At 43.3% G+C, this 20491-nt stretch overlaps 1 protein-coding gene across 5 annotated transcripts in view; it reads right to left on the reverse strand.

Annotated features, from left to right (window-relative positions):
- Positions 1-20491, reverse strand: part of IQSEC1 (IQ motif and Sec7 domain ArfGEF 1) — a 165292-nt gene that overhangs the window by 57748 nt on the left and 87053 nt on the right. Inside the window, exon 1 of one of the 5 annotated variants that reach the window (XM_054076431.1) lies at positions 12942-13102. The exons of 3 other annotated variants lie outside the window; for them this stretch is intronic. In XM_054076431.1, coding sequence (XP_053932406.1) covers positions 12942-13006 — 65 coding nt within the window. In that variant the 5' untranslated portion in view covers positions 13007-13102. Of the gene's footprint in view, positions 1-12941; positions 13103-20491 lie in introns of those variants that run through there. One more of the 5 variants, XM_054076432.1, reaches the window with a different exon arrangement.

Here is a 20491-nt window from a genome sequence, read left to right on the forward strand (position 1 = left end):
AAAGAGAGAGAGATGATAATCAGAAAAGCAGAAATCCCCTTTTTACTGGGGCCCAGTACCTTCTCTCACAGCTAAGTGCATGCGAGGAGGAAGAATATAACAATAACATCAGATGCAAGGAATTATTCGGTATTCCCACTCACCACAGAAACCTCACAGTTTACAATCAGGGAAGGTCCCAGTGCATTTGTAGGACTAGAATACGAAGATAATGAGAACATATGCTTACAGAAATCATGCAAATGTTCAAACCAGTATGTTGCAGATTTAGTTGGAACTAACAAAGCAACAAAGAAATTCAACATGCTTCTAAAGAATGGAAATGCCAAACCAAAACTGCACGCAACACTTTAAAATAGAATCAAAAGACACTCCCAGAAAACAGAGTAAATGCTTGAGAAATGATTTTACCCAAGAACATTCTCTGAAATCACTAGTTATTTTCATCATGTGTTAAGAATGGACTTTCAACAGTGTAATATAAAGAAATGAAATTGAAACCAGGCCCTAACAACTGGATGGTACGCACATGAGAACCCACCAGCATTGTATTCATCCAGAAAAATCTTCTTTTTGGATGTAAAGACAAGTATGACAATATAATTAAGTTTGTATTGCTACATCTTAAAATACTATTCCATAGTATTTTAGATCCTTAAAACTATGAGCACAAGTTCAAAGGTAACAGAATAAAATCCTTTTCTTCTAAATTGTGGAAAGTATGCATGAGGAATACAAAACAGTAAGAAAAACATGAACAACTTAAAACTCTAGTCAGCACAAGGTGACAAAGCCATGGCACTCCAAGTGCTCTGTTCTTTAGGAAGCTGGCAGCTTTTAAAGCATGACCGTGGCATGGGCTCACTCGCTAGAGACAGCAGATGAAGCTCCAGGCACTCTGCATAACCTGAATTCAAATTGCATTTCACGAAGGATTTATAAGTTTGTTTTATTTGTTGCAACGGTGAAGCATTTGCACGAGTGGTTCTCATAAAATTCCTCAATCCATCCATCCTTCCATCCTTTCTCTAACTAGCCCACTTTTCCCTGAATACATGTCATTTATTTCACTCCTCAGGAGAAATAAATGTGACTATAGCTCCCTTTAAGTCAGACTCACGGACAGAACAGTTCAGCGAGCTTGTTTTCTTCCTTTGTTCCAGAAACTTTTCTGTCCCTAAGTGTTAAACCTGCAGCTGATGTGTCTAGATACACAGGGACTCTGCCATAGGATTTATGAGAAGGATCTAAATGGAAACATAAAGAGCAAAACTTTTTGTATTAAAACCTCATTTCATAAATGTGATTCCCTGTAAAACTTCTGCTTCACTCAAAAATAGATCTCCTACGTGAACAGGCTCAAACACCCCGGAAGGAAGAAGTGCTGTGCAGCTGTTTTACACTACATATCTCTCCCGAAAATTCAAAGGTTAAAGAGGTCAAACTCTGGTCCTAACTCCTATTTATGGGCATCCACTTGAACCAGATCCAAATTCTCTACCTAGTGCAAAGAAAGCAGACCAGAAGTCGCCCACGGAACTAACTCCGAGTAACAAAAAGAGGCACGATGGCAGCTGCTGGAGCAGCTGGTGCAGTCGGAAACTTCCAACATGAAGCCTGGAAAAAGCCAGTTAAGTGGCAAGAATGCCTACATTGAAGCTAGGCATTCCACATCACAACAAACCTCTACGAGAGTTCATCTCTTGCATACCACTTTGTCCTTACAAGTGCAATGAGTTCCTAATTTGAATGTGAAATTTTAAACAACAATTGCAAACAGAACACTGCGAACTGAAACTGGGACCCCCTCCCAGCTGAAGCTGAACATAAGCTCTCCTTGGACACGTGGGTACACCCCGCTGCTCCAGCACTGGCTTCCCTTCCTCTACCTGTGGTGCTTTCTGCTGTAAGCAGAAATGCATTTAACTTAAGGTTGGATGTGGGAGTTGAATTATCTCCAATTACTCTCCACAAAAAGTTCTTCACGGAACTCCTTAAAATACAAACCCAGCCCTAGTAATAAGTTCATACAAGCTCATTTGTGAGCATTTCTCCCCCCGTGCTCCCCCATTATTCCCCAGTAGGGTGAGAACATTTGAGCAGAGGCATATTACTAGGAGTTTCCAACAGATTACAATCCAGTCCTTATTGACACATCTGGTTTGTGCTATCTTGTAACACGAGTCAATTATATTAAGAACTTACACAAATCTCCAAATTCAATAAATGCAACAGCATTAACAAAGCAATCTACCTTCAAACACACACTGCCATAAGTTCAAAGCCATTATGACGGACAACAGTGTGCACAGGCAGCGACAACAGCTTTGATCTGGGAAAGAAATATTGACCAACTTCTTTCACTTAGAATGCACTCTCAGTTCAGCCATTTCTGTTGAAAACAAATGAAACCTTTGAATGCACATCAAAGTCACGTCCCAGGTAATTAATTTTACTGGAGGTAGGCATCGTTGCAAGAAAAACCCAGACAAAATTTGCATGTGTCTCAGAAGCAAGCTCTAACAAAGCAGCCGCTCTGCTCTGCACCGCTCTGGGTGACAGGCTGCCCGTATGGCCAGCTGAAGTTCCAGCACAGCCGATGACCATCGACAGCGATCTGAGCTCCACAAAGGACTGATACCAGCACTACCAAACTTCATCTGCTCTTCGGGCCAACTTCTGGATTCAAAACTAAAGAAAATCCCCAATGTCTTGGGCTCCTGGGCACTACCATAGGTTAATTCTCACTAAACAACCTCATAAAAGGTATTAACAAAAATGTTCTGTTAAAAAAGGGCATTTTGACCCACGCTCTTCTATGTGTGCTGTTAGAGCAGAGGAAGATGTATGAGAGATTATTTTCTCCACGCCAGAAGACAATGTAGGAATCAATGAACTGTCTCTACTGAAACGGAGATGCAGACAAGCAAGATGAAAAGAGAACTAAACGTAAGTCTACCCAACTTCTCCATTTAAGGGAACAACCTTTATAACAGATAGAAGAACTAAGAATATCCATTTGAAAAGAGCTTACTTGAGATTATCTTCAGCTTCCAGGGCAGAGAAGGAAGGTCAAACACCTCACGCATCACCTTTGCTTAAGTCAAACCATGGCAGCACGCTGGCTCGCAGGCGTAAGTATTGAGTACAGATGGGTCAGACCAACCCATCCACCCACCCACCCAGCACCCATCCAAGGCTATGGGAAGTCTGTCTGCTGAAGGAAAAACTATGCTCTGTTTTCATTATTTAGGGACTGGAAGGTAACGAAGAAGACTGACAGCATCGATACAGCCTGGGTACAGCTTACAAATGTGAGCTTCCAACTCAGGTAAAGAAAGACGTCATCCTCTGCTAATCTGTGTTAATCACTCCTCCAGCATACGTTTATTCAGCAATGACCGCATTCTATACTTTAAACTCTTTAAAAAATGGATAGGGTATTATAAAAGATGACTACGGTAGTAATTTGAGGCTTATTGCTGAAGGAAAAGCTCTCAAATTTATGAACCCAATTTTAGTATTTTTAGAGGTTTTTTTTATGGTCAACTCAGCATAAAACACACAAATATCAGAAAACGTCACATGTGCTTCTAAAGGAGTCTCACAGTGACTACAGCTGCATTTTTGAAGTGTGGTACCTGATTACCTAGCAGAGTCTGTGAGGGTCTGCCTCCACTGCAGACTTTGCCCTGTTCCTCTGTAAACTCTTACACAACAGGATAAACTTCAGAAATCTGTGGAGTTTCTCAATGCAACAGTGGTAGAATTTGACCTCGACTATTTACAATTTATTCAGCTATATCATTCGGCAAGTGGAACCCCCTTATTTCGCATACCTATATTACATACCACACATATTTAAGATAGTAATGCACATTCATGTTTCTATCATGACATGACCTTTTTACAATGCTAATTTTAAAAAGGAAGATTTAGTTTCTGCAGCTGAGAAAAAAACTGATTTGGAAGCACAGCTGAAGCAGCATTTGATATAACGCACAAATCCTTGGTGTTCTCTGCCAGCCATCCTTGTGTGTCACCTCTGTGGTGGCTTCAGCTGTTGTGTCCAACCCCCAGAGAAGGAGGCGATACAACCGGCATCACTGAGAGATCAGCTTGCTGGCAATCACAGAATCATAGAATTACTTGGCTGGAAAAGACCTTTGAGAACATCGATTCCAACCATATCTGTCGGTTCTGCACAAACCCAACACCAGTTTCCTATCCATCTTCCCAGTGGATAATACCCTTCCTTCCCCTCCTACATACTGTGTATCATAGATACGTGAATTAGTTTGAAGTTCCTTAACGAAATCCTGTTTGCTGAGTAAGTAAAACATTTCAGACACTGAAATCTCACACTTTGAACAAAACCCTATTCTCATCTCAGGTCAAATACACTTGACAAAGCCTGCTGTTTGACTCCTTCCAGTCTCTTGACTATCTGAAATGGCTACAAATAAGATGCACAAGATACAGCACTGGGACCAATTTCTGAGCAGGCCAATCTTTCCCTTCATGTGTGTCTGTGCGGAGGCAAATGAAGAATCACCATCAACCAACGTGCATACAGAGGGTCCACGCAGCAGAAAGGGCAACAAACCCACCTTTTTATATTGGACACTGTATGGGGTAAAGACCCAGATCACTTCCCAGCTTATTCATTTAGGCCATATTTTCACATAAATAGCAAATGAACATGATACAAAAAGATCTATTTACAACAACCAGGGGATTCTATTTCAATTATTTAACACAATATTGCTACTATCTAATAAGAATTGCTTTAAAACAATGTCACAGGTAAACATAAAGTATTTCGTTCTCTCACTTGGATTTAAGCAATAGTTAGCTAAAGCTGTCCTGCTTTTAAAATCAGAAAGAAGGGGATCGTTCAGCTTTTTGTGGTGGTCTGACTCCTGTTTGAAGTTACAGATAAATCTCACAAGGTTCTAGAGCCATGTACTTAAAAAAGGCAATCCAAATCGAGGATAGACTGTTAAAAGTATGATGAGAGAAAGACCTTTTACTGACCTAACTGAACCTAGATGTAGATATAATACAAAACTACCACTTAGTTTTAAACACTGCACAGACTCTTGTGTTTCAGCTGCTGGTGATGTCATGCAAAAAAAACCCTAAAGTCAAAGAAACTCTACCAGTTTTCTCTAAGCGTGAACAATGTAGTTTCAATACACATAAACACAAACATGCACAGCAAACTCACCAGGTTGGAAAGACAATGGATAAGAACAGAACCCTTGCCCCTGCTCCCAGTGAAGCTCAGAGCGCTGTTACCGAGACAGCGAGAAGGAGAATTGCCCTTGGGCATTCTGCATGCACAGAGAGGTCTCTGTAGTAACTTACTGGAACAGAATCACTGCCAACCAGTCATTAATCACAGGCATCCTCTTAAAAGTGAGATTTTAATCCTCTGCAACACACCCAAGGTTTATATCAAAGTGTGCAGGACATCACATTTAAGGAAACACAACAGTAAGAGAACCTCAGTTAGAAGTACAGAGTGTGGTAGAAAAGAAAACGTCTTCATTGTTGCTTAGGTTCAAGGCAATGGCTTCAAACACAGCCTTTGCAGACACACTCCAAAAGATATTCTGTCTCTTAGTACACGTAAATCTTCACTCTTAGGACAAAGGAGACCTCAGAAGATTGCTTACAACCTCGGAATCAGTTAAAGAGCTGACAGATGCTTTTGCTCATTCACCAACTTCCTTCCTTTTACATTTCCTCTCCATTATGCTGAGTCTATATATTTTATCATTCTCTGGTAGTGAGGAATTAAATGCTGGCTTTCAGTAGGGCTTATGAGTCATCTCACTGATCACAATAAAAAAGCAACACAGGTAGCATGCCTTGGAAACCTATAAATGCTATTTCAAAGCTTAACGTAAGCCAAGAACTTTCTCCCTTACCTGTTATAAAATTGCAAGACCCACTCTACATTCTAAATAATTTTATTAGCTACTTCCAATCAGTACCTAAAACAGAGGATTGTCTGCAAAGACACAGAATGGGAATAATCATTAGGCTGTACTGCAGGGTACGGCAGCTTCATGGCAGCGTGGCACACAGATGCCCAGCATGGCTCTGCAGCTCTGACCCCTAAAACCATGGACAACCTGAAGTAACTCCTACTGACACAGCTTGCCTTCGCTGAGGCTGCACGTGAGCCCCATCAGCCACCAGCTCCGAAACACAAACCTCACATGGATCTTAGAATCCATAGGACCTTTGCCACTACTCAATTCACAGAGCTTTCCACAATGGAAAATGGTCTTCTAGCACAGAGGTAGAAGTCCAGTTCCTGAAAACAAGACTCATCACTTTATGAACTGAAAACAAACTATTATGCAAAGAAAGATTCTGAAAATATCAACCAAACACAGTCAGAAATGATCTTGTCTAACATGCTGCACTGCAGCAGCACAGGACAACCTGAAATGCTCATTTTCATCTAAGCTAACCTGATCAGAAACATCTATGTTTTTATAACTAAAAAGAATCCAAGAATGCCACAGGTTGTCACTGTTTGGGACAATTCCCAATAAATGCTGGGACCCTCTGAATTTGATTCCCCAAATGACCCCTCAAAACTCTGTTCCCTCTCAACTTCACAAAGTTTGAACTACTAGCAGTTAATAGGAAACTATGAGCTGTTAAGTAAGCATTAGGATCAGCTCCTTCTTGAAACCAGTTTCTACTAAATGCTCCGCTCCACTGGTACCTTCTTGACCAGTTTAACAGAATAAGATATAAGAAAAGGATATGTGAATGACAACAAACTGTCTTTCAAGAATCTAAGAACAGTTGGAAATAACATTCAACACTCTGTGAAATGTCGTTACCTTCAAAGCATGAGAGTCACCCCGGACACCTCCAGAGCAGAAATCCAACAGCTGTTTTACAGCACCTCCTGATAAGGCAGTATCACGTAGGGAAGAAAATTTAAGCATAAGTTTGATTCCCAGCTGAAAGTGCAGAGGGAAGTTAGACTGAGAGAAAAGCTATTATTAAGCTGAAACACGACCAGAGAGGGGCTGGTAGAAGCCTGTTCTGCTCTCAGACCTGGGACCTGCAGCTGGATCAGGAACGCTGCTGGCTATCGCAATGAAGGATGATTTCCTCAGCCCAGCCTCCCCAAACAACAAGGAAAACCCTAGCTTTGGCATTATCTTTAAAGGCAGGAGTGCTTCCAACTAACTGTCCCATTCCTTCCCAAGGATTTTTTCCCTTGGAGTTCTGTGCAAGTACTGACACGACTAGATGCACGAAAACTGAAAGGACCACCACTATAATTGTCTGCTATACACTGAACTCCAGTTCAATGCAGCCTGACGTATAGCTGTCTGAGCTGTGATGCCCAGAGCCACTGCTGCATTTAGAATCATAGAATAGGGTTGGAACAGACCTTAAAGCCCATCCAGTTCCAACCCCCCTGCCATGGGCAGGGACACCTCCCACTGGCTCAGGCTGCCCAAGGCCCATCCAACCTGGCCTTGAACCCCTCCAGGGATGGGGCAGCCACAGCTTCCCTGGGCAACCTGGGCCAGGGCCTCAACAATCTCATGGTGAAGAAATTCCTCATGTCCAGTCTAAAACTGTCCCTCTCCAGTTTACACCCATTGCCCCTTGTCCTGTCACCACAAGCCTTTATGAGAAGTCCTTCTCCAGGTTTCTTATTTAACCCACCCTGGGACCTGAGACTGAGTTTGGGCTACTAGAAAAGCAGGGAGTGAAAATAACATTAAAATCAAATTGTGAACTTTCCTGCAGTGCAGTTTTAGGGCTGGCTGTAAACACACCCTGCAAGAGAAAATCCATCAGGTTTGCATCCCTACTTCCTTTACGCTCCATAAAGATGACCCGAAAGACCATGTTTATATCAATAAACAGAAGTTGGCTCTCTTTTCCTGTGTTCTCACCAAAACATTTAAACAAATGACACATCCACTCCTGTGAACCTGGTGAATTTTAGGGGTGACTGAAACGTTTTCCACTGAACAATGAGAGCCCCTCCAAACCAGCTCAAGGGGCTTTTCCTGCAGCCCTGCTCTGAACACATCCACTTCTGTACATGGAAGCTGAATCACCACTGCTGCATTTTCATAGAATCACAGAATCATCAGGCGGGAAAACACCTCTCAGATCATCGAGTCCAACCATTCCTATCTGCCACTAAACCATGTCCCTTTTCGTGCCTGCATGACAGAAGGCAACAGGGAATTGAGTCCTTTGTTTTTAAGCACAAGTTTAACTCGGATGACACTGAAGTACTGAAAGAATCTGATTAACAGATACACTACATCAATTTCCTGTACTAAAGGCCATCAAAGCCATCATTCTAATTTTCTGCTTCTCCCACAGGGATAAAAGGGCTTGATTTGTTATCAAACAAAAGCGTAGCTTTTTTAACTTTATTTTTATTAAAGACATCTTTAAATAATTTTATGAAAATGTTTCTAGCCTTTTGTCTATTGTAAGGAGGCAAAAGAAGATTTATTTAGCTAAATTCGCAGTCCCCTTTAACGTAATACTAGGGCTTTGTGCTACAGTGGATTAAAGCAGCATCTGTTCTTCTCTGGAAACCTGGAGTCAAATCACAGCAGTGCAGTAAACTTGCCTTCTTGTCTGTATCCTAACCAGAATCACCATTCATCCAAATAAAATCCAAACGAATTCCTGAAGGACACAAGGAGGGTTACAGCTATGTAACTAAGATATTTTTAGCTAATAAGTATTTTTTCATAACAAAAATGTATGAATGAAACAAAATCTGTATTTATATAAGTTTTGATGTAAAATGACAATATGAAGGATGCTAAAAATGAACTTCCAGATGCAGGGCTTGATTCTGCTCGTGCAACTATACCGTCTTATAATAAATAACAGAAACAGAGAAGCAAAATCAGGAACACGGATTTGGCTTGTGGCCCACACTCTGTTTAAACAGAAATGAAATCTAAACAAAGCACAGTTAACAAAACCAGCGCACCAGCACACTTTGTCCCCAAACCCCAGCTCTTCACAATTCCGGCTGTTCTGCTGATCAGGCAGCGCCTGGGTTAAGGGCACATCCTCACACAGTTAATGTAACAAATAGAGCAATCAGAGCTCCATCTTGATTACAGTTTCTGAGGGCTCCTGCAGTTCTGTTATTAAATAAACATAAAAGGCAATAATTGATTGACAGCTGCTGTGATTAAAATATGCCTGCCACTGAAATGAATGATAAAATTGCCATCAATTCTGATGGAGAGAGAACTATGTAAATGCTGAAAAAGCAAGAAAATCGGAACCTTCATGTCCTTCATAAATTATGGTAAATCCTTGCAATGAAGAGACACAATCACCCAGCTAATCTACCTCCACGGATCATAAGACTTAAAGCAACAAAGTGGGCTTTTTCTCCTCAAACAGTGGTCCTTCACATTTCTTGCAAACAAATACAGTGTTCAAAAATACAAGAACCCGAACGATTCCTTTGCACCTGTCTGAATGGCGCAGAAATTGGAAGCTGCACGGGTTTACAACCAAGAGGGTGCATTAGTCTGGATCTTGGGACCCTGGGAAGGCCTAATGGATAATTGCCAGGACATCTTTATGGCATTAATATATCCAAAATAAAGCCACCCTGATAGCAGCTGAATCCAGTTTTACTCATGGAGAGGCACACAGCTGAGGCTATAAAGTGAAGGCAATGTGGCGTCTTGAATTTCAGTGGGAATACCACACCGCCCAGAGGACGGGTCCTACCATGAAAGCACTGTTACACCTCCAGCATTTGTTTCTCAAAGCTCTACCAGAGACACCTGAAGTCTGCCTATCAGTGGTGTCAGACATCAAGAAACACCACTGAAAGATGGAAGGACATGCCAAATGCCTGCAGGCAGCATCTCCACAAGTGCTGGTTTGGGTTAGGATGACACCCTGCATCCGCCAACAGAGGAACGGCTACTTTTAGGCAGCTTTTATAATTCACAGCTACTTCTTATTGGTGTTCAGGGCAAATACAGTTTGCAAGCATGATTTGAGTAATCATATAAGTGTGCTAATCAGCTACACAGTTAGCAGATCTTCCTCTGCAGAAAGCCTGATCCTTGAATTGCCATCTTCATGCTTCAGAAAACATGATCAGTATAAAGTAAGCTGTTGTTTCAAAGTCGTCGTTCCCTCTGAAATCTTAGCACCTATCCTCTAGATCCTCAAAGGCATGAAAGAATCACAGCCTCCGAAGGATGGGAGAGCATTCTCATGAAGACTATATATTTGGGGGAATATTTTCTCTACGCATGTGCATAGAAACGCAATTCTCTTCAGAGAACTTTCATTTCATAAATGCGAAATGGTCACAGGGTGAGAAAAACCATGCAAGGCCATGGGGCCATCTATTCGAAGAAACCACTTCTCCATTCTCAAAAGGAACACCCTCCTGACTGCTCCTGGAGACTCCTTCTCCAGCAGAGAAGTCTGCCTGCCCAGCACTAACTCATTGTGTCAACTCCTAGCAACCTTACAACATAGCTTCGTAACAAGAACAACAAACCAGAGTCACTGTTCCACATGGTATTTGTACTTTTCAAGTTAAATTCTGAATTCTTTGGGTTTCCTTACCTGGAAGTTGCAAATTCTGCAATGACACTGAATTACAAATGGTTAATTAAATGCATCAGGATACCCAGAAAGCTTCTGGAGGGGCAAAGAAACGACTAAACACTGCCGGTACAGTGAGTGTGGTAATTTTCACCGTTAGTTCCAGCTCCTGCATTACAGTTAGTATCTTTGCTGACAACGAATCCCTTCAGATTAGTAGAAGTAGGAAAAAAAAACAGATGGCAGCTGATCTCATACGTGAAACCCTAACATTGGTCACCTATTTAATTCAGAAAAAACCCCAGCTGATTACTACAGAACAGTACTCTTGATTATCTGGAATTTGGGGAACTAGAACAGGACATCACAACAGCAAATCAAATCTGGTACAAACATAGAAGTGAAAGGGAAAACGAGTCATTTTATGCAGCACGGGTTAAGTTCTTCCCACAGCACCAGAGAGGTAATGAATTCCGTGTCTGCAGGAAGGGTATCTGCCACAAGAACAGTCGCAGTTAACACAGCCATCCAAACTAAGGACTCAGCAGTTCCGCTTTCAACACATCAGGCAGATTAATCAAGCTTCACTGAAAGGAAGTGCAAAGCAGTGTGCAAATGGAGGAAAAAAATTCTGAAACAATGACTGAACAGCAGAATGGAACTGTGCGAATGCAGTCTAATCTGCCACTAAAGGAATGCTGCGATTTATGTTTCAGAGAAAGCCGTGCAAACGTCGCGTCACTTATGCAAACATTACCAGCTCCGCACAGGAAACCTGCCAGCTCAACTTTATCGTTTTCCTTAAGGGTAAAAATGGGCTTAACGTGTGGCTGAACTGCACTATAAAATGTTTTGCTTTATCAAAACACTTTTCCTTTTTTTTTCCCAAGCAAAGACACTGCTGCATTCACAGGCGGTTCCCCTGAATCCAGTCACTTCCTACTTTTCTGCTTTCCCATACACGCACACACCCAATTTAAGACGTTGCCTATGTTTAGTTAAACCGAATGTTTCTTTAAACAGTCAACTGGCTCAGAATTTCATCAAATTACCTGGTGGAATAAACTTCAATGATGGGATAGTTTTAAGGGATAACATTTCTTTTACCAGGCAGATAATTTAGTTTTGCCAGGGCACTTGCTGGGATAACTATTTTAGTCCATCATATTCTATACACAGTATTACACAAGAAAAACTGGTTTCTACATCTCCTTTTCCAGTGGCTCACGCAGGGAGCAGGGCACTTTTGTAATCCTGACGCACGCACGTCAGTTCAGTAGTTAACAACACACCGCCACAACAGAGACTGGAGATATCAACAGGACTCACTTTATTCTTCACAATGAGGGTGGTGAGGCCCTGGCCCAGGCTGCCCAGAGCAGTGGTGGCTGCCCCACCCCTGGAGGCGTTCAAGGCCAGGTTGGATGGGGCTTGGAGCAACATGATCCAGTTGGAGGTGTCCCTGCCCATGGCAGGGGGTTGGAAATGATGGGGTTTAAGGTGCCTTAAACCCAAACCACTCCATGATTCTTTTCTGCTCTCCTCGCAGGAGCCTTCCAGCATTCCCGGCACTTGGACTAGACCGTTGTGCTCTGCTCCTACTGGACAACTGGAGCGTTCTGCTCTCTTATTGCTGGGCGAGGTGCGAGTCACAGACCACTGGGCAGCACCCCATGCACAAGGCGCCTTCCCAGCCACCGCCAGGCCCTCGGTCCCTTGGGACACGGGGCACAGGACGGCTCGGAGCTCTGGAGAAGAACTTGTCTGGGACCAGCTATGGGATTTCACGCACTTGGTGAAAAGAATAGTGGCAGAGAGGCATGGTTGGACTCGATGATCCAAGAGGTCTTTTCCAACCTGGTGATTCTATGGTCCTATGAAGCAGGGTCTCAGGCTGCTGGGTCTGAGATCCCAGGAGCGCGGCATGCGCCATGCCAGGTGGCACCCTGACAGTGCCCTCCTGCCGGTTTAATAGAATTATAGAACAGCTGGGTCGGAAAAGACCTTTGCAATGAGAGTCCAACTGTACGTGCCCACTGCTAAACCGGATCCCCGAGCACCCCATCCACCCGCCTTCCAAACCCCTGCAAGGGACGGGGACTGCACCGCTCCCCTGAGCAGCCCCTCCAGTGCCTGAGAACCCTTTAGGGTGAAGAAATTCTTCCCGATGCCTAATCTAAACCACCCCACGTGCAACTCGAAGGCATTCCCTCTCATCCTGCCCGCTTCACAGCGCTCGGGGTGCCGGGTGCGCTCTGGAACCTGGGTCGCTGTTCCCCCCTCCCCTTCCCGCTTGGTACACTGAGAGCCCAAACCCCCTTTCTCACCAGCTCTCCAGCTCCAACTCCAGCAGCGACTGGGTCCTCTCGGAGCTGCAGTGCAAGCACCACATGGCTGAGCCCGAGTGGCAGAACTCAGCTCCGGCCCCGCCACCACCATAGCCGCCCCTCGGGCCGCCCCGCCCGCTCCCCTCGCGCCGCCGGCGGGGGACGCGCAGGCGCGGCAGCTGCCACAGCAGCGCCCTCAGCCCGGAGCCGCCTGGGCAGCGCTGCGGCGCGCACCGCGGGGGCTCGAACGGAGCTCCCCCCGACGCCTGTCAGCATCGCTCAATGGGTGACGTGGAAGTGAATGAATGAATGAATGAATGAATGGGTTGGAAGAGACCTCAAAGCCCATCAGTTTCAACCCCCCCAACAGCTCCCACTGGATCAGGATGCTCCGAGCCTCATCCAACCTGGCCTTGAACCCCTCCAGGGATGGGGCAGCCACCACTGCTCTGGATAACTCGTGCCACTGCCACCCCACCCTCATCGCAAAATATGTAGTGAGAAGTAATTGATAAGTTTTGCAGCAGCTCGTTTGGATGTTTAATTAAGGCTGGAGCACCTCCCATCTGAGGACAGGCTGAGAGAGTTGGGGTTGTTCAGCCTGGAGAAGAGAAGGCTCAGAGGAGACCTTGTAGGGACCTTCCAGTACCTGAAGGGGCTACAAGAAAGCTGGAGAGGGGCTGTTCACAAAGGCTTGTGGGGATAGGATGAGGGGCAATGGGGATAAACTGGAGAGGGGCAGATTTAGACTGGACATAAGGAGGAACTTCTTCACTATGAGAGTGGTGAGGCCCTGGCCCAGGTTGCCCAGGGAAGCTGTGGCTGCCCCATCCCTGGAGGTGTTCAAGGCCAGGTTGGATGGGCCTTGGGCAGCCTGAGCCAGTGGGAGGTGTCCCTGCCCATGGCAGAGGGGGTGGAACCGGATGATTGTTAAGGTCCCTCACAACCCAAACTATTCCATGATTCTCTGATGTCCCTTGCGAAATGCCCTGATGTGCTGCCATGTGTTTATTACATTACTCAGAGTGTGAAAGATGGGATGCTTTTTTTAGAAGGGCAACCGATTCAGCACTGAATTGTAAAATTAAATTATTGCCTTTGCTTCAAAGACTTTGTCCTTTTCAATATTTTACCAATGAATAAGTGGTTCTCACAATGTCTCCCTAAAATCTCGTCTCAATCTCCCCTCTTTCAGCTTAAAATCGTTCCCCCGCGTCCTGTCCCTGCATTCCCTGACCAAGAGCCCCTCCCCAGCTTTCTTGGACACACTTTGAGTACTTCAATGGACGGGGCATCCACGACTTCCCTGGGCAAGATTTAGACTAGAAACTAGGAAGAAATTCTTCACAGTGAAGGTGGTGAGGCACTGGAACAGGTTGCCCAGGGTACTCTTGTGCTCCAGACCCTTCCCCAGCTCTGCTGCCATGGAGGCCTGGTGTGGAGAACAGCAATTTTGGGAGGACACTTAAAAAATACCTATCAGAATTTCAGATAAGAATGAGTAATTGAAAAAAGATTTAGATGTGGCTCCACTGAAACCTGACCTGGAAAGCTCGTGGATTTCACTATATTGTGTCTTTGGTTTTCTCAGAGATGGGAATGGAAGGTAACCTCCACCTCCTCCAAGCACATGGTAGCTCACTCCTAAAGCTAGCTCTGGCAAGCAGGAATTCCTCACTAGAAAGGTCGACCCTCAACAGAATGCCATCATCGCAGTATCTGACACACATATAACAATCCTTCCTAATTTTTTTCAACCATATCCACATGCAGCAGTGATTAAAGTATTGCAAGAAATCAAGTCTAAGTGGAGTTAATTGCAGCTTAGTAATTCATCTCATGAATGATGAGATGAAAATCATCTCATCTCCTAGAATACCGGCAAAGGTACTTTAAATTATATAAACAACTCTTATGTAGAAACCACACACCTGCAAATGAGGACAACTAAATGATATAATTTTCTCACACACAAGAACATTTTACACACATGTTTTAACAAAAATGCTTATGCTTATGCTTTACGACACTTTCCTAGCCTTCCTCCCCCACAGCCCAGAAAAGAGAAAGGTTCGCAGCATGTCTGGAAGGTTAACCCGAGTGTGGAAGAACTAAGGAGTCAGCAAGTTCCAGAACCTGTTGTCCCCAGGGAACATCACCATATCAACTGTCTGCTCCTGTTGAGAACGCAGCCTGAGCTCCTCCGCTACGCTGAACTACAAATCATTTTGAACTACAAATCTTACTTGCTAAGTCGTAGTTTCCTCGATAGACTATTCCTACAGCTCCACAGGTCAAGAAAACCACTGAAACTGCCCCGTAACACCAGTAGATAAATAGTGCTACTGATACATACAAATAGTGTTTCAAAAAATAGTAACGTCCATATGATTAATAACCTGAAATAATGCAGGCAAACAAGACAAGTTTTAACTTTTGGGTTTCCTGTTTCATGGAACCGTCAAAACAACTTGCTTTCCAAATTAAGTTTCCCTTCACCAAAATAAGCATCCTGCCTGTGTAAACTGGGCAAACTGTCTAACCACAGACACTCCTTGTCTTCATCGAGGTGCCAGGGATCTGGAGAAGGGGAAGCTCATTAAGAAAATGAACCATTCTTGGACACGGGGAGGGGGGGCAGTTGGTACGTTTGCCACTAAAAGCTTCATTCATAACCATTTGCACAATATTTATTGCAGTTTCATATAGGGACAGAGCAATTTGCATTACACTTGGAAATATTCCAGCACATGAAAAAAGAACTGGCTGATTTCTATTTGGGGAGACTCAGAAGTTCAGTCAGAAACAAAAACTGTTGCTCAAACAAACCGGGTACAAGGAAAAGCACAACACAAGGCCCAGCTGTGCCCGTGTGCTGTATATACAACATGCCTCGTATTTACAGTACCTCCTATCAGAGCTAATCGCAGCTTTCTGGATGATAAAAAGAACCAAAGTAATTTTACTTAAAGCCAGTTAAGCATTTGGATTGAATATGCCTTTTGCATAGTTTCCTAAGGAGGCATTAGACACGGATTCCAATAAGCCTGGGTTTAACTAACTTTCAGTGAAACTCAAATATGTTAAGGAAGGACACACCTACACTGACTGTTTTGATAGTAATGTCACCGCAAGTCTATAACCAGGGACTATTTACACTGCAATGCTACTTTCAACATCTAATGGATATCCAGACAGTCTCTTCCCTACAGAAGTTCTGGAATAGATGACAACTCCACATTTTTCTGGTCCTGACTCAATGCCTTCCTGCACCACACTTCATTTCTCCTGGTAAACAGAGACAAATCCAAAGCAGACAGTCAGCTGCTCCTTTGGAAACCAGCTTCCATTTAGAAACGAGGCACAGACAGTTTTAGCGTGGGCTGTGAAGGAGGATATGTGCTGGAAAGGGCGGCTGAGGAGCTCTGACCTCAAAAACAGTCACCAAATTTTCTGAAGAATGTGCTTTCCTGAAACAGCTTCAAGCAGAATCTTCCTTCTACAGACACCAACATGCAAGATGAGCAACCAACCAAGCAATAATAACACATCGTATTTCAAATTGTACAGATTCCCCCCATGCCAATCATCCAGAATTTTTCATTTTGTTTTGACCATTCTGCTACAAAGCTTCTGTTAAAATGATTTCTTGTTTTAGTAAGTCTTCAAAACCTAAAGGAAAGATTAAATGCCAAAATCGTCTATGGATTTAAGATCTCGCATGCATACCAATAGGGGAAATTAAACACAGAAACCTAAATTATTGCTGCACTACGCAGATCGTCGTTGTGGTTTCCCAGTCAAGGCAGCCTGATGGAATTATTTTTGGAGGGATATTTTGGTGATGTTTCAACATTTCAAAGTCATCTTCATTGAACCATAATCCATACCGCCTAATCCAGTCTCCTTCAAATAACATTAACGATAATCCATACCACCTAATCCAGTCTCCTTCAGGTAGTAGTAACCATAATCCATAGTGCGCAATCTGGTCTCCCTCAGGTAACCGGTGGTGATTCTGCATAGACATCTAGGCTTGATGTTTTAGGACAGTTTTGTGGTGGCACATAGCTACTTCTTGCCCTCCTGACTGCATAGGTACAGTGCAAGGTAAGGAGATAGGAAAGTAATTTTTCATATCTTAGTATCCTCATCCCTGGCAAGTTTGTTGGAACACAAGTAATAGTACAACACAAAGTTATTTTTGCTCCATTAGAAAAAGATCAACTTGGTTGAAGAAAAAAAATGAAGGAACTAGAAAATCTCTGTGCGAGAGGACACAAACAAAGGTTTCAGACTGTGAATTCAGCCTCACTAGATTAGTCCAGAAGTTGGAGGTGAATAATTCTGGAGCAAGCAGGCTGGCTGACCCCAAGGAATGAGCTTGTTGGCAGCTGGCTCATTCCTTGGAGTTGCTAGTTCATTCGCTTCTTACCCCTGGTGTTTTCAGGCAGTGTGACCACTAAAGATGACTGATTAACTTACAAAGGCATCTCCAATTTTGTTACCATTATCGTGTTTAGCAATACCTCAGTAGGGAATGTTACACTTAGGCTATCAACCCGCCTTACTAAAGCTAACCATGTTTTGATACTAACGCAGAAGATTAAACTTAGATTAAGCACAACACTGAATTTTGGTTTATCCAGTAATTTACATAAATCACTGTTATTTAATGTGTTAACAGCCAAGATAAAGTTTATAAACCCCGAGAGTGCAAACTCGATTTGTAATTATGAGCACACAGCAATTTGTATAACGTGCCATCTAAATTTACAGTAATTATGACCCTGCTTAAGGGTAATTCCCAACTTAATCACATTTAATACACCATTATTTCCAAGATCTAAAAGGCTGAAACGGGCATTTATCTTGCATTTTGTTTGCATAAAAGCAAAGGGTTATCCAGAAAAAAATTGGAAGGAACTAGTAGGGAGTAGTTTTCTTCCTGTGGAGTATAAATACAGCCATGGAGCATTGTACAATAAAATGAATACATGGGTCAAAATATATGTTATTCCTCTCACAGTGGGCTTTGGGGGGTTGTAATTCAATTCATCCCTTGGAAAAAACACACTAACCCATATGGATCCTCTATGTCCTCCCTCACATGACGAGTTCTCTACTTCTCACACCCTCCCTCCACCCATGCCTCCCTGCCCACCTGACAAAAACTGTTTTTTAAAGGAACATGGGAATCCATTAGGTTCAAGGACATACAGCACAATGCTCATTCACAATATTCTCTTTTCATGCACAATGAGAATCATCAATAAACAGTAATAGAGGGAACTGGGGTTGTTTAGCCTGGAGAAGAGGAGGCTGATGGGAGACCTTATTGCACTCTACAACTGCCTGAAAGGAGGTTGCAGAGAGGTGAGTGTTGGTCTCTTCTCTCAAGTGATAGGACAAGAGGGAACCCAGGGAAGTTTAGATGGGACGTTAGGAAAAATTTATTCACAGAAAGGGTTCTCAAGCATTGGAACGGCTGCCCAGGGAGGTGGTTGAGTACCCATCCCTGGACATGTTCAAACAGCGGACAAAGGAAGTGCTTGGGGACATGATTTAATAGTAGACAGGTATGGTTGGAGTTGATGATCTCTAAGGTCTTTTCCAACCTAATGATTCTATGTACTAACAGTATAAAACATAGTATATTGTGATAATTTTCCCACATGACCTGGAATTACACAGAAATTCTCAAATATGCCAAGTAATTCTTTAAAAGCTAACAGGTTATTGTACTGAGGTAAATTTTGTGTCCCCCCCCTAAATGGACTTATCTTCTCTCATATACATTTCTTCACTTCCTACAGCTGCATACCAGTTCAGGTAATTTTTTGATGTCGATATAAAAAAATTGGCATGAAAACAATAGCTGTAACTTCAGTTCCTTTTTTAAACTGAACTTATAAAGCCTTTAAATAAACACATCTGGGAAAAGGCTTTATGTTGTTGGTTGCTATGGAGTAGGCAAAACAATGAATCTTTGTAGTCATTTTGCTGTTCTAAAAACAGATCCAAAGCCTATTTAAGGCAAAGGAAATCTTCAGTGACTTCAAGGGTTTGTAGATGTGGAATGGCACTTTTCAACTACCTATCTCAACCCTCGCCCTTAGAAAATATGAAATAACATTGTCCCTGTGTGAAAGACGGGAGCATCGAAGCACAGAGTATATAAACCAGAGCAAAGAAAAATCAGAACAGCTTTTCACAGTCACCCTGCCGGTCAGCGGGAGAGCTAAAAATGAACCAGATCTACACGTTCTGCTTCTTTATCCCCTCCAACAAAACAAGGCACTTAGCCCTACTGAGGAGGAGGAAAAAAAGCCCCTCCAAAGAAACCTTGCTGGTGAAAGGCTGTGTTTGGCAGCAAACTCTCTCCTGAGCCTAGGCTAGAAGATGAGAGGCCCGACTTTGGAACAAAAAAGGAAATTCCACAATGCTAACAATGTTTGAAAATGCTAACATACATGGATTTGTCCAGTGTGGGAACGTGCAAAGCAGATAGCCCTGTAAACTATAGCAAACTATAATACACACCTACAAAATCTCAGCAATGAGAAAAACAAGGCAGAAAGAGGATCAGATCGCAGTCAAATCATTAGGCCAACCCCAGGATTCCTGACTCAGAATTCCCTGCTGTCAATACTCTGACCTGCTTTTGTCCCTCAAAGCCAGCAGTTGATCCCACAAACCCTCACTTGTGCAGAGCGCTATTGTAATCTGTATTATTAGGCGCATTACAGCACTGACTGCCTGTCTGCACCCACAGGAACAACACTGGAAACAATAACATCAGGCAGAGCTATTATTTAGTGCAGTATTTAGGTATTTCTCTCAGAGTGCCGGGACACCGGTCACCCTGCTTCTGAGCTGATGCCTCCACCACTCTGGTTCTGCCTCTGCTCCCCGTAGTGCCGCTTGTGGCAAGGCAAACTTTTGCTTTTCCACAAAATTCATCAGTTACCGGATAACTACATTTCATTACAGTACTACCAAGATATTTAGAATTACTCTTGACAGATCCACAGGTATGTGGAACATTTATTTTTTGCAAATACCGTGCAACCTCCCTTTAAATAAAAGAAGTTTAGGAGGGGCTTTCAGCAGTCACCACTGTTGCCGTGACTCACCCCAGCAGCGAAACTGCACCTGTAGCTGCAGTTTAGGTCAATCAGCACCGAGCAGTTGTTCTTCAAAAGAAAACACTTTCTTCTCACAAATCCCTGGACGGAAGGATCGTGGATGCTTGGAAGTCCCCCAAAGAAATGCAGAGGCTGACAAGGAGCCTGGAACCCCTTTAGAAAGACATTCCCCTGTAAGCCAAGGCAGCCACTCTTTTATGGCCAGAAACTGCAGATCAAAACAGTAAAAGGGAAAGGGAAACCTTTGATCTGCATTTTTGGGGCAATAAAGGCAGGACTCCGTACTGCGAATGCAAGGCAACTGCCATTACAAGTTTTCTGATACCATATTATACACATATAATAATTTTTTGTCTCTTAAAATATGTACAAGCATGGCTTCTTCATTTTCCTTGTTTGGAG

This window comes from Cuculus canorus, chromosome 11 (genome assembly GCF_017976375.1).
Source record: "Cuculus canorus isolate bCucCan1 chromosome 11, bCucCan1.pri, whole genome shotgun sequence".
Lineage (NCBI taxonomy): Eukaryota > Metazoa > Chordata > Aves > Cuculiformes > Cuculidae > Cuculus > Cuculus canorus.